This window comes from Bos indicus x Bos taurus, chromosome 26, assembly GCF_003369695.1.
Source record: "Bos indicus x Bos taurus breed Angus x Brahman F1 hybrid chromosome 26, Bos_hybrid_MaternalHap_v2.0, whole genome shotgun sequence".
Lineage (NCBI taxonomy): Eukaryota > Metazoa > Chordata > Mammalia > Artiodactyla > Bovidae > Bos > Bos indicus x Bos taurus.
The window spans coordinates 5,612,320-5,626,691 of record NC_040101.1 but is presented as its reverse complement, the minus strand read 5'-3'; the positions used below and the strand labels follow the sequence as shown (position 1 = coordinate 5,626,691).

The following is a 14,372-nucleotide window of genomic DNA, read 5'->3' as shown; positions in this document are numbered from 1 at the left end:
CCAGCAAGAGGTCACCTTCCCGCAACGCCCCCTAACCGGCCCCCCCCTCCCACCCCCGCCCCACCCCAGGCCAGCACAGCGCTGACTCTTCCCACTCTCCTTGGGTGTCTCCACCCAAGCACTAGGAGCCAACCTATGTCTTGTTATTCTACCCATTACCTCCCCCTCCCTAACTTGGCTAGTTGGTGCTCAGCGCACTGGGCGCTGGGTAGGTGCTCAGTTAACTTTTGCCAAACGAATGAATGAATGAACCACGCGCTCCGGGGAAGGCTTCCTCCCAGGGATCCTGCTGGTTTGCTCAGCTCCAGGCCTGTCCCTCAAACCAGGGGTGGGGGATGGGGGGGAACCTCACATCACTGGGAGTCGGTCTGATGTAGAAGTTTCACGAATTGCCAAGACTCCCCCTGCCCGCTTCCCGGCCAGGGGGCACCCCCTTTCTGGGTGTATGAGATCCAGCCCTCGGGAGGGCACCCCGACTCGCAGAAGTCCCGCACATCAGGAGGAGACGACAGCCCCTGCGGGGGGCGCTCCTTTGGGGGTGGGGGTCGTGGGCGCGGAGCGCGGGGCAGGGCCGCCGAGGGCCGAGGCCGCGCGCGCGGCTCCCCGCCCGCCCGCCGCCTCCCGCCGCCGGCCCGCCTCCCGCTGGCGCTCCCGGCCTTTCCCATCCGGCCCGCGACGCCCCGCCCGCCCCGTCCCACATGACACCGCCTCCGCCGCAAACTTTTTCCACCCCATCCTGCCGCGGCCCGAGAGGGATGGAAAATGGCGGCCTAGGCGCGGAGTTTCCTGGCGCAGCGGCGGCGGCCTGGGCGCGGGGGGCGCGGGCGGCAGCATGACGCGCTGGGTGCCCACCAAGCGCGAGGAGAAATACGGCGTGGGTGAGCACCTCCGCGCGCCGCGCGCGGGGCTCCGGGCCGCCGGGGGCGCACCCGGGAGCCTGTTGCAGGCGGCCCGGGCGGGGACGCGGAGTGACCGCGGCGCCCGGAGCCCCGCGTCCCCAGCCCTCCCCCTCTGCCCGGGGGGTCCGATCGCGCTCCCGTCGGCGGGCACTGCCCACTCGGCGCCCGGGGCGCACGCCGTCCCCGAGCTCGCTCCGGAGCCCGCGCGAGCCGGGCCAGGGACACGCGGGTGTGTTTGGGTGTGTGTTTGGGGGGGTACACGGCGGGTTGTGTCACGTCCCGAGGGTGTCCCCTCCGACACCCAGCTCTCGGGACGGGCACCGCGGCGGCCGAACCCTCCAGCCTCTCGGGGCTTGCCCCCGGACTCCCCGATCCCAGCTGGGCCGGGCCCGGCCGGGAGGCCCCCGGGGGCATTGTTCAGCCGCGCCTTTTTTTTTTTTTTTTTGCTTTTCGGGTGAAGTTGTGCTCAGCGTCTGGGGCTCCCGGGTGGACCGTTTCGAGTTGCAGCGATCAAGGAGAGGAGAACTGTGCTCTCCTCCGGGGGGAGTGGGCGGAAGGAGGTGGCCCGTGCAACCGGGGGCGGCCCATCGCACGACCCGGCAGCTTGGTGGTCCTGCCCTGGACGGCGCAGGACCCTGGGGCCGGCAGCCGAGCGCGTCCCCGGAGCCGGGGAGCGGAGTTGGGAAGGGCAGGACGGGTTTTGGCTCCGTGGCTCTTTGTCGTTTGCGGAGGGGAGTGAGGGGAGTCCGGTTGCAAGTTTACATTTCTGCCCAAGTACACATACATTCCAGAGACACTTTCCTTAAGGGCCAAACAAACGGCCCCCTTGGGCCCTGTGCGCCCTGCAGCCCTTGTGGCGGGGCCTGGCCTGCCGGGGCCTGTGGGTTCCTGTCTTCTCTTGACTTACCCACCCAAGGCTTCTGTCTGGGTGGGCGGCTGGTCCCCCAGGTCCACAGCTTCCCAGTTGGTTTTCAGTCTCTTTCCTCCTGCTCCAGGGTCCAAAGCGGAGACCATCTCCTCAGAGGCCAGGCTGGACTCTGCCTGACCTGGGCCTCCTCCGAAGGCAGGGGATACCTCCCTGGGGTTCCTGGTCCCTCCCCTGTCTTGCCTTTGGGGCTCTGAACCTTTGCAGTGTGGTCACCCAGAGTGTCTTCCCACTCCTGCTGCTGGTCTGGTTCAGGCCGCCTGCTACTGCAAAGCCTCCTGGGTGCTGCTCGTCCCCAGGGCACTCTCTTTTTTTTCTGTGATGCCAGTGGCTTATCTGCGAGATGCCAGAGATGCAGAGTGGGCACTGGGACGGTCCTAGGTCCCCTCTGGGCCTGTGCTGTCTTAGTGCAGGAGCGGCCCTGTTTCAGGACCGCAGTGGCTGAATTCCCTCCCCACCGCCTTTTAGAGACTCAGGCATCTGAGACTCAGGTTTGTTTACAAATGTCAATAGCCCAACAGAGCTGGGCTTTCCGATGGCAGCTCTGTTTCTAAACTTCTAAGTGGCATCCTGTGTGCATTCAGATGGTTTCAGACCCATAGAAATAACCCCATCCATCTGCATTGGATGAGGGAGGTTTGGGGAAGTGGAGTTTCCTGCTGGGGTAACTGCAACCTGGGGGTGGGGTGGGGATCTGGGCTGTGGGGAGCCTGTTGGGATGCTGTGTTTAGGCTGAGGGCTGAGGGCGACCCTCGGGGAACTTGCACTGAGAAGTGAAGGAGGAGCTGGAGCTCTGGGGAGAGGCAGGCAGAGGGCAGGAGACCACCATCCTGCTTGCGACTTGGCCCCTCGTCCTGTGTGCTGGGGTCTACTCACTGTCCCCCCCATTTCACAGAGGCCGAGGACAGACGAATGCCATTGAAACCCTGGTGGTGGCTCTAGAGCTCATTAATGGTCAACTCCCCCAGCCCCCCACCAGGTGATGGGGAAGGGGCTTCTCTTTAGGATACTATATATATTTTTTTTTACACTTTGTATTTTATATTGGAGTCTAGCTGATTAACAATATTGTGATACTTCAGGTCTACAGCAAGGTGACTCAGCCGTACAGATACATGTATCCATTCTCCCCCAAACTCGCCTCCCATCTAAAGCTGCCACAAAGGTTGAGCAGAGTTCCCTGTGTTAAACAGTAGGACCGTGTTGGTTATCCATTTTAAATATAGTCAGGTGTACACGTTGATCCTGGGACACCGTATTTTAAGACACCTTGATCCTCTTGGTTCCTGGGGTGACCTGGATGGTGTCAGTGATCACCCTGTAGGTGTAGATGGTTGAATAGTGGCTTGTGTCTCGAGACCGAGGGGAACATTCACGAGCAGGGTCTGCCCACTGGGGAGGCGGCTCTGGGCGTGACCGTGGCTGTGTCCTTTCTGCAGTAAGGCACACGCCTTCTGGAAGCTTTTGTGGCTCAGTGGTAAAGAACCTGCCTGCCAATGCAGGAGATGCAAGAGACTCGGGTTTGATCTCTGGGTTGGGAAGATTCCCTGGAGGAGGGCATGGCAATCCACTCCAGTATTCTTGCCTGAGAAGTCCCATGGACAGAAGAGCCTGCTGGGCAACAGTCCATGGGGTCGCAAAGGGTCATACACGACTGAAGTGACTTAGCACGCATGCATGGCAGTGCCTTCTGATATCACACCTTGGGCTCATACTTTGGTTTGAAGAAAACTCCCAAGGTGAAGAGTTTCAAAGAAGAGAAGTTTCCTGGATGGTTTTGGAGGCAGTTCTGGGAAGGATGTGAGTGGCAGTCAGGCAGTCAGGGGACCCAGAGGGGGCTGTTCTACTTAGTGTCACCAGGAGAAGATGACAAGACAACCCATCTCTGAGCAGCAGAAGGAGCTTTAAATACATCCTGTCAAGGAGGGCGGGCAGGCTTAGAACTCCTGATTTGGGGCAGGAGGAAGCCAAGGGTGCTTGAACCAGGTGCCCCTCCTGTCTGGCAGTTGCCTGGGGAGGGGTCCCCTGGTTCTCAGGGCCTGGGCTGGCTGGGAAGATGGAAGTGCTGTATGTAGGAATCCATTTCCCCAAGCTAACTGGCTCTTTCTGCCTAAGGGAAAACTCCTAGAGAGCCCTTGCACCAACCACAAAACTTTTTTGGCTGGAGTCTCATAAGGAGACTGTCTCCCTAGATGGGCTCTGGTGGGTCTGTGGGCGAGCCATGCTTGCAGCGACTTGGCCTGTGAATAGATCACGAGGGGAGAGAAAATGGTAAAACTCTTATCTCATTTGCAAACATGAATCACAGCTCATTGTCTGCAAGTACTTAGGTTCTGTTAGAAGCATTGTTTGTAAGTAAGACACTTCAGTTATTTATTTGTTCTGTAAAGTCGGGAAAGGAGTAAACAGCTGATCTCGTGCTTCCTCAGCAAAGGCAGGAAATCCCGGCACCCCCGGGGATTCATGGGGTTGGGGCAGGGCGGGGGCGGTGGTGATGGTCACCTGTGCAATTGACCAGCCTGTTCCTGTCTCCCCTTGGGTGTGAGTTTGGTGGGTCAGTGTTTACAGACTGGCTTATTAACACAAGGCATGAACTTTGACCTAACTCAGTCACACTCAGGGGTTGGGCCAGCTGAACTTTTCCATCACCCCCGACTAAGTTGAGTCATAACGTCCCAATACCTGTAAAATTGTGTTCATGTGGATACAGTTGCTAAGATTAGGTGAAAAGATGCAGTGTTCTAATTCTCAGCCTGATGGTGTTTGCCTTATAAGAATTCACTTAAGTCATATATTTGATCTGGGAAGTTTTCTGAGGATGGTGGGCTCATATCTCCTTGATGGTGTGGGAGACAGAATATTCCCCGCCATGCCCCCCAACCCCTGCCAAATATCCACTCCCTAATCCCCAAGACTTATGAATATGATGTGTGGCATGACAGAAGGGACTTGGCAGGTGTGGTTACGGTTACGAACCTTGAAATGGGTTGATTAGTCCTAAGTTACTCACCTGGAGCTGAAGCCCCAATACTTTGGCCGCCTGATGTGAAGAGCCGACTCGCTGGAAAAGACCCTGATGCTGGGAAAGATGGAGGGCAGGAGGAGAAGGGGACGACAGAGGATGAGATGGTTGGATGGCATCAGCAACTCAATGGGCATGGGTTTGAGCAAGCTCCAGGAATTGGTGATGGACAGGGAAGCCTAGTGTGCTGTTGTCTGTGCGGTCACAAAGAGTCGGACACGACTGAGTGACTGAACGGCAGCAGACACTGGGTCCCCTGAGCAGAGGACTTTCTCTGACTGCTCGCAGTAGAGAGGTGCGGTAGAAGTGGACTCAGGCTCCGAGGCTGGGGAGGGCTCCACGCCCCCTTGCTGGCCCGGAGATGTAGGAGGCCACTTGCTAGGACCCCAGGGAGCTCAGGGTGGCCCAGCTGACAGCCAGCAAGGAAACGGGGACCTCGGTCCTGCAGCCACAGCTGGATTCTGCCAGCGCCCCCAGTAAGCCCGGAAACAGATTCATTCCAGAGCCTCCCGTGAGAGCCCAGCTGGCCAGCACCTTGGCTCTGAGACCCAGGAACACTGGGCGTCTGACTTGGAGCACAGTGAGATAATAAACGTGGGTGGTTTTCAATTGCCAAGGGCGTGGTGATGGGTTATGGCAGCAGTCGGGCGGGAATGGAGGTGGTGTGGTGAGCAGCCTGGGCGAGACTGGGTTCTCTTTCCAGCCTTGGCTTTGCCAGGAGGCAGGTTGACCTCCACATGTCCTTCGCTCTTCACTCCAGGCCAAACTCAAACAGGGAATGTGGGTATTGGCACCGAGACACCTTTTACTCCTGGGTCTTAGTCATCATGTGGCCCTTGAGCAAATGACTCCTGCTTCCTTAGCCTCAGTTTCCTCATCTGGAAAGGGGACTCAAGCCTGCCTTCCGCAGAGACCAGTGGGGATTCATTGAGATAGTGTCCTCAGAGCACAAAGTGCTGAGGTCAGCATTTGAGATAAGCCAGGCAGTCCGTGCAGCAACGCTTTTAGTAATTTTTTTAATTTAATGAATTGCAGTTTAGAAATGTGGTGACAAGCGATTTCCTCTTTGGATTCGACAGTCACCATGGCTGAAGGAAGGCTCTTCTTCCAAAGTTAATTTTCTACCAGGGAGTGTGACATTTGCTTGATAATAGAGATTATGACGTGTGTATTCAGATTAGCTCTGAGCAATGGTAATTGCTAGGAATATGGTAGTATTCCAATAAGTTTGGGAGTGTGGAGCTGCAGAGAGATCCTTCATGTTGCCTGGAATAGCAAGCAAGCTGCTACTTTGGGGGATGAAAAATTACATTTGATCGTAAGTAAATAGAAATGCAGACATTTTCATTCACCGGAGTTGCAGAAAAACAAAACTTAAGAGCATATTATATTTCTGCAAATCTGATTTTACTTGGGAAACATTATACACATTTTAAATGTATTGTTGTGCCAGGGTCAGCCCAGAATAGCGGAGTGTTATCAGGATTGCCTGAGGGTGTGTGAATTGTTCTTTCGCTTGTGTTCTTGTGACCTCTGAGGATGCAGGTAGAGAAATAGTCAGTGGTGAGTCCTGAGCTGGGTGCAGCCCAGAAGCCAAGTGCCTGTGCCCGAGGGCCCCTGTGACCTCTCTCTGTCTCTGTCTCTCTCTCTTCTCTCTTTTCTCCCCCCTTCCTTCTTTCCTTTCTCCCCTCCTTCCTCTCTCTTCGTTAGACTTTGGATTTCCATATAATTACACACAGCAGTTGTAAGAAGTCATACAGAGACCCCACGTACACATCGCCGGTTTTCCCTGAGGTTCTATCTTGTAAAACTCCAACAGTGTCCGAACCTGGATGTAGACGTTGAAGATACAGAGCGTCTCCATCCCCCCCAGGACCCCTCCCGTGGTCCTTTTGTTGCCGCACCCCCCTCCCATTTCCCTGCCCCATAATCCTTGGCAACCACTAATCTGACCTCTATTTCTGCAATTTTGTAATTTCATGAATGTTCCGTGAATGGCATCTTGAGTATGTAAGCTTTCTGGATTGCCTTTTTCCCTCAGCATAATTCTCCAGAGTCATCAGGTTGCTGTGTGTATCAGCGATTTGTTCCTTTTCTTTGCTGAGTAGTGTCCCATGATGTTGGACGTGCCACAGATGGTTTAACCGTTCATTCGTTGAAGGATGTCTGGTTTTGGCTATTGTGAGTAAAGCTGCTGTGAACACTCATGCACAGGTTTTGTGTGTGTGTGTGTGAAAGGAAATCTCCATCTTCTGGGATAAATGCCTAGGAGTGCAGTTGTGTTTTGTTTGTTTTTAATTAAAAAAAAATTTTTGGCCACACTGTGCAGTATGTGGGATCTTAGTTCCCAGACCAGATATTGAACCTATGCCCCCTGCATTGGGAGCACAGAGTCTTTAAGTACCTGACTGCCAGGGAAGTCCCAGGAGTGCAATTATTGAACTGTGTGGTGGTTTGGCTTTTTAAGACACTATTAATACCAGACTTTTCCCCAGTGGCTTAGCCGTTTTACATTCCCACCAGCTGTGTGTATACGTGCCTGTTTGTGCATGTGCATGGGTGTGTGCTTGTGTGTGATGTGAAGGTGTGTGTACATGCGTGTCTGCATGTGTGTGTGTGAAGGTATGATGTGCGTGCGTGTGTACTTGAAGGTATGTGTGTGCACGCATGTGTGCATGTGTATGTGAACGTGTGCAGGTGCGTGCGTATGTGCATGTGCATGCGTGTGTGTGTGAGATCCAGTCTCTCCGCATCCTTACTGACACGTGTTTCTGTTTTCCCCAGTCTGAGCGGTGTGTCGTTGGGGTTGGAATTTGCGTTTCCCTCACTGCAGTGCACCTTGAAGGAGATCTTGGTGTAATTTGGGAGATGAGCCGGGCTGGGTGCTGGGTGGAGCGGGGGCGCTGCTGATGGATTTGGTGAGATAGTTGGGTCTGCTCAGGGAAGGGCCAGAAGTCCAGCTTGCAGGGAAGATTCTGGAGGGGAGGCTGGAGACAGTCTGGCGGTGTGGAGGTACACAGTGCCGCACACCGCTGGCCAACGGCTCACCCAGACGCTCACTTTTCAGACTCTCTGTGTCCCGGGGTCGTCCTCAGAGAGGAACGTGGTGAAGAGGGGGTGCCATTTCACACAAGGGACTCGCACATCCACGGAGTTGGGTATCCGTGTGCTAGAACCAGTCCCCTGTGGATACAGGGCAGGGGGTGACTGTGGGTTTGCTGCCTTCCGATGCACACACTTAGGTGGCTTAAACAGCAGGAATTTCTTACCTCCCGGTTCTGGAGGCCGGGGTTCAGGACCCGGGTGTCGAAGGGGCTGGTTCCTGCTGGGACTTCTCGTCCGTTTGCAGATCTTGCTGTGTCCTCCCATAGTCCCCCCTTGTGTGTGTCTCTGTCCTAATCTCTTCTTGTAAAGACCCCCCTCATGGATGAGAATCCACCCTGATGACTTTGTTTTGCCCTCATCACTTATTTAAAGACCTTGTCTCCATATCCTGCCACATTCTGAGATACTGGGGTTTGAGCTTCAACCTTTGAGTTTTGGGGGACACAGCCCCTGACAGTGTGATTATCACGACATTAAGGCTTTTCCTCTTACGTTTCACTCTGCCTTTGGGGGGGTCACCATCTGGGTGACTTTTTCTGTAAGGGTGTGGGTCCCCAGTGCTGGGTGGACCCCAGGGAGGTGAGAGGTGGGAGGTGGGCGCTCGTGGTGGAAGCTCCCCCCGCTTTGGTCACAAGGCTCACAGAATCTAGTTCAGGACTCTAGTTAGTTTCTGTGTTAGATGTGGAAAGTCCTTGTTATCCAGTTATGGACAGGACTTTAAGGTCTGGTCATTTGGGACCTGAAAGGAAGCTGTGCAGTTTTGAAGTGTGGTGTCACAGCCTGGCGGGGTGTAGATGGATGACTCATCGAGCGTCACCCACCTGTGCTCACCTGGCTGAGTCTCAGGAGACTGAGACATCCCCCTTAGGTTTGTTTGTAGTCTCTTACCAACTGTGTTTTTGTGGCTCGAATAGAGTGGCCAGACCATGCTGGATCCGGAATCCCAGTTCTCCCGTGATGGCGAGGAGGCCCTGGGTACCCAAGTTGCTCATTCACGTTGGCCCAGCAGACAGTCCCAGGGGCTGCTCTTCACTCTGTGGACCAGGAGGCTGGCTCTGCCAACAGTCACCGCAGGCCCAGTGTGCAGTGGCCCCGGGGTGCTCGTGCGGCGCTTTGATCTCGGTAGCTAACGGGCCAGGGCAGGGTGTTGCTGGTGGCAGTCGTCTGGATGATTGAGTGTAAGCTCTGTGTTAGCTCAAGACTGCAGTCATCCGCCTACCTGCATGCTGGTGGGCTGCTGCGAGTACATACACAGAGGCGCTCTCTGCCTTCAAAAGGCAGATGGTTTCACCCCAGACAGATGCCTATCAGCTTGTTAAATTTTCATCTGGGTGCCTTAAGGAGAAAAAGATGTTTTCTTTTAGCATGCGGTGTGTGCCAAGAGATCACAGGTTTGGGGTAGGAGAGATTCCTCTTTGAATCTCAGCTCCACCTCCTCCTAGCCAAGTGACTTGGCTGAATTGTTGCCTTAAGCTTTCTCTTTTGTAAAAACTGGTGATCACGCCAGCCTCCTTGAGCAGTTCTGGGGATAAAGAGATAGCCCACTTCCAACCTGGGCCCTGGGCTGTGCTTGGCAAAGGTTAGTTCCTTTTGTTGTTGATTGTGAGAAGCCTTAGGCTGCTCTAGTGAGTTCAGGCTCTGCCCGGCTCCCCAGTCTGACTGGGGGACCAAAGCAACATTGACCCCGTTGCTTTTCATCTCCTGCTGGTTGGGAGCTGTGGGTGGAGGATGGGGAGAGATGTTTCATGGCTTCCCTAAAACTTTAATGTTCACACTGAGGTCAGACCAGCAGCCTGAGTTCCTACGGATTCCCAGGGCAGATCCCTGAAGCTTCCAGGGATACATCTCTCATCAAAAATGTTGCTCTGTCTTTTTTCCTGGCCCATTTGCTGTGCACAGTTGTTCCTGCCTGTCCTCGGGAGTGTGATACAAAGTTTATATGCCTTCTGGAGTGATTTTGTTTAACTTAACCTGGATACGTTAAGTACACTTTTAGGTACACGTGTAACTGTTGTGATTTCTGTTCTGAATTAGGGTTGGCTAGTTGCTGTAACTGGAGAAGGCCATGGCACCCCACTCTAGTACTCTTACCTGGAAAATCCCATGGATGGAGGAGCCTGGTGGGCTGCAGTCCATGGGGTCGCTAGGAGTCGGACATGACTGAGCAACTTCACTTTGACTTTTCACTTTCATGCATTGGAGGAGGAAATGGCAACCCACTCCAGTGTTCTTGCCTGGAGAATCCCATGGACAGAGGAGCCTGGTGGGCTGCTGTCTATGGGGTCGCACAGAGTCGGACACGACTGAAGCAACTTAGCAGCAGCAGCAGCAGCAGCAGTTGCTGTAACAAACAGCCCCAGTGTTTTGCTGGCTTCATACCATGAAAGTTCGTTTTTTCTTCACGTCACAGCCCAAGTGGGGGTGGGGAGGGGACCCAGTGGCTCTGTTCTGTCTACTCGTTCAGGGACTAAGGGTTTTTCTATCCTGTGGATCTGCCGTCTGCAGCATCTTGCCTTTTTAACTTGTGGATGGGGGAAGACAGAGATGCAGGACAGTTCACAGGAGATTCTTCCTGGCCAGGACTGGTACCCACACTTCTGCGCTCATTCTTGTGTTCAGAGCTCCATCCCTGGCCAGCACGTGGGACTCAGAGATAGAGTCCTGCTGTGTGCCCCAAAGGAGGAGGATGAGGTGGGTCTCCTCCACCTATTCCTATAAATACTCATTTTCCATTGATCAGCATGAACTGTGGTGGACTGGTTAGAAATACGGGCATTGAACACCGGATTGTAAGATCTCACACCTTTTAGTCCCTGACAGTCTGGTGGCAGAACAGATGGCCAGACCCCTGCAAAGATGCGAAGGGATGTAAACGGGGGCAGCTGCTGCCTTTTTCTTTGATGTTTGTTCCACTACTTAAGTCCTATAGCATTTCAGGATGTTCTTTGTGTACTTAACCCAGAAGGGTCCTGGGGCAGGGGGAGTGGGCCCGAGAGCATAAAGAAGGCTGCCTTCTAAACTGGTCATCTTCATATTTGTTGGCAGTTCCCATTCTCACCACCCTAAAATGTACTTAGCACCTCCAGACCCCATTCCCACCCCTGAAGTCTGTTGAAGTCTTCTGGCTTCAGAAGATGTTTACTAAAGCCTGCTGAGAACCGCGTCTGCCTCAGTGTTGGCGTTTGTTTCCTTATAAGAATGGAATCATTTCTCTTTTTTTGTAAATTGAAGTACTGTTGATTTACAACGTTGTGTTAGTTTCAGGTGTACAGCAAAGTACAGCTTCAGTTTCATAGCTGTATACTGTGTGTGTCCATATATATACGTATATTCTTTTCTGGATTCTTTTCCGTTATAGTTTATTGTCAGATGTTGCGTATAGTTCTCTGTGCTATACAGTAGGTCCTTGTTGTGTGTCTGATTTATATAGAGTAGTTTGCCTCTGCTAATCCCAGACTCCTAATTTATCCACCCCTCCTTCCCCTTTGGTGGCTCAGTGGTAAAGAATCTACTTACCAGTGCAGGAGTTGAGGGTTCGATTCCTGGTCCGGGAAGATCCCCTGGAGGAAGAAATGGCACCCCACTCCAGGATTCTTGCCTGGAAAATCCCATGGACAGAGGAGCCTGGCGGACCGCAGTCCATGGGGTCACAAAGAGTGCGGCCTGACTTAGCAGCTGAACAACACGGCCTCCCCTTTGGTGACCGCACACTTGTTTCTGTGTCTGTGATTCTGTTTCTGTTTTGCAAATAAGTTCATTTGTAGCGTTTTTTAGGATTCCACATGTGAGTGGTAACACGTACTTGCCTTTCTCTTTCTACTTAACTCACGTAGTGTGACAGTCTCTAGGTCCATGTGTTACTGCTCAGTGCAGTCGCTCAGTCGCGGCTGACTCTCCATGACCCCATGGACTGCTTCCTTGTCCATCACCAACTCCCGGAGCTTACTCAGACTCATGTCCACCGAGTCAGTGATGCCATCCAACCATCTCATCCTCTGTCGTCCCCTTCTCCTCCTGCCCTCCATCTTTCCCAGCATTAGGGTCTTTTCCAGAGTCAGTTCTTCTCATCAGGTGGCCAAAGTATTGCAGCTTCGGTGTCAGCATCAGTCCTTCCAATGAATATTCAGGACTGATTGCCTTTAGGATGGACTGGTTGGCTCTCCTTGCAGTCCAAGGGACTCTCAAGAGTCTCCTCCAACACCACAGTTCAAAAGCATCAATTCTCCAGTGCTCAGCCTTCCTCATGGTCCAACTCTCACATCCATACATGACCACAGGGAAAACCATAGCTTTGACTAGATGGACCTTTGTTGGCAAAGTAATGTCTCTGCTTTTTAATATGCTGCTTAGGTTGGTCATAGCTTTTTTTCCAAGGAGCAAACATCTTTTGATTTCATGGCTGCAGTCACCATCTGCAGTGATTCTGGAGCCCAAGAAGATAAAATCCGTCACTGTTTCCATTTTTCCCCATCTGTTTGCCATGAAGTGATGGCACCAGATGCCATGATCTTCATTTTTTAAATGTTACTGCAGGTGGCATTATTTCATTCCTTCTTTCTTTTAATGGCTGAGTGGCATTTCACTGTATTTGTATATATTCACACCACCCTTTCTTTATCCTTTTATCTGTCGATGGACGTTGAAGTTGTTTCCCTATCTTGAGGTTTCCCTATCTTGAGGTTCCCTTCCCTATTTTGAGGTTGTTTCCCTATCTTGGCTGTTGTGAAGACTACTGCAGTGAACGAGTCTTCATTTTCTGAAGTAGCGTTTGTCTTTATGACTCAGTGGGTGCTGAAAAGGGCTGGACGGGCGGATTGGTCAGAACTGCAGTAACTTAAAGTGGCATGAGGGGGCTGGATGGTGTGGGATATTAGAGAACCCTGGACCAGGAGTCTGAAGGTCTGGGATCCAGGTCTGGGCCCAATGCCTCCTGCAGCCTTTTCCACCTCCCCGACCTCAGACCCTGCACCTGGGCACTGGCAGAGTCCCAGAGCCTGTGCTCACCTCTCAGCCGCCCTGGAGGAGCCCAGATCACGTGTACAGAAGAGCCTGCCCCAGGAAGAAGCGTCACTCGGGCTCGCTCGCCGTGTTCCATTCACTTATTATAGAGAACATGGGCAGCATCTGGTGATGGTTTTCATCTGTCTTTAACTGAAAGAGGACTGTGTGAGCTTTTACTTTTCATCAAGTTTTGTAACTTTTATTTTATGTGCGACAGGTTGTCTGATAATTGATTAGCCTTCTGGGCAGCTGAGCATTCTGAATGATCTGCTTAGCTGGGCAGCTGAACCCGTGTGTAGGGCTGAGCAGTGATGTAGTCACGGAGTAAGTGTGTCCCCGCTTCAGGGGTGAACGCGGCCGTCGCCAGCCCCAGGGAGATTAGCCAGAGAAGAAAATGGTACAGCTCCTCCCTCCCTCCCTCTCTTCCTTCCTTCTTGTTTACTTGCCAGCTTTGTTCTTAGACATTGAGGATCCAGAGTTACCCTGTGTCTCATCTCCGCTGGATTCTTGCCTTTGAGTGACTTACCCACAACTCTGCGGTCTTTGGGGCTTTGGGGATTGCAAGGATGTGGATCTGTTTGATTTTTTTTTAATTTCATGCCTAAACTAACTCATTCAGTTTGTCTTAGACTGTGTCCTCTGAGCCCTGAGCTGTGTCCAGCCCAGCTCTTGGGATCTCTGATCGGATTTCTGAGACCGAGGTGGCTGCCGCCTGCGTGGAAAGGGCATCCTTTAAGACACCCTCCCCAGCCTTTTTGGCCTCATTTCCTGACACACTTCTGTCCTGCTGGCTGCCTGGCTGGCCCTGGGGCACCGTCTGCAATCTCCTGCCTTAGTTCCATAGGGTCTCCCTGTCCTGGCATTGCCTCCTGGTCCCTTCTGTCCCTCTGTCCCCATGGTTCCCAACCTGGGGCTGGGGGGACAGGGATGTGTGAGGGCTGAGGCCCCAGTGAGAATGGTGCTCAGCCCCAAGGGCCCAGGAGTCTTGAGGGATGAAGAGGGGGGCAGCAGGGGGAGAGCCTGGGCGGGGGGCAAGAAGGCCCCGGGGTCAGGGAGTCAGGATGGAAGAGACCAGAGGCCTCCCTCCCCCAAGCTCACAGCACTCTCAGTTCAGTTCAGTCGTTCAGTTGTGTCCAACTCTCTGTGACCCCATGAACTGCAGCAGGCCAAGCCTCCCTGTCCATCACCAACTCCTGGAGTTTACTCATGTCCCTTGAGTCGGTGATGCCATCCAACACTGGTTTCCCTCTTAATTTCATCAGCCTGAGTCCCATACAGCAGATTCTGGGCTGGTGGACCAGGAGTCCTAGTCCTTGCTGCCTGGTTAGGGACTCGGAGCAGCTGCCCTGAATGTGGGGGAGGGGACTAGCCTGAAGCCCACAGCCTTGTCCTTGAAGTGTTCAGTGATAGCGAAAGTCAC

The 14,372-nt window shown here is 53.5% G+C and overlaps 1 protein-coding gene across 2 annotated transcripts in view; it reads left to right on the top strand.

Moving 5' to 3' along the window:
• The first annotated feature begins 677 nt into the window (after window positions 1-677).
• The window catches only part of DOCK1 (dedicator of cytokinesis 1), a 554,660-nt gene continuing 540,965 nt past the window's right edge, over window positions 678-14,372 (top strand). The window contains exon 1 of one of the 2 annotated variants that reach the window (XM_027528650.1): window positions 678-878. In XM_027528650.1, the coding sequence (XP_027384451.1) occupies window positions 833-878 (46 nt within the window). In that variant the 5' untranslated portion in view covers window positions 678-832. The remainder of the gene's footprint in view (window positions 879-14,372) is intronic. The other variant, XM_027528651.1, reaches the window with a different exon arrangement.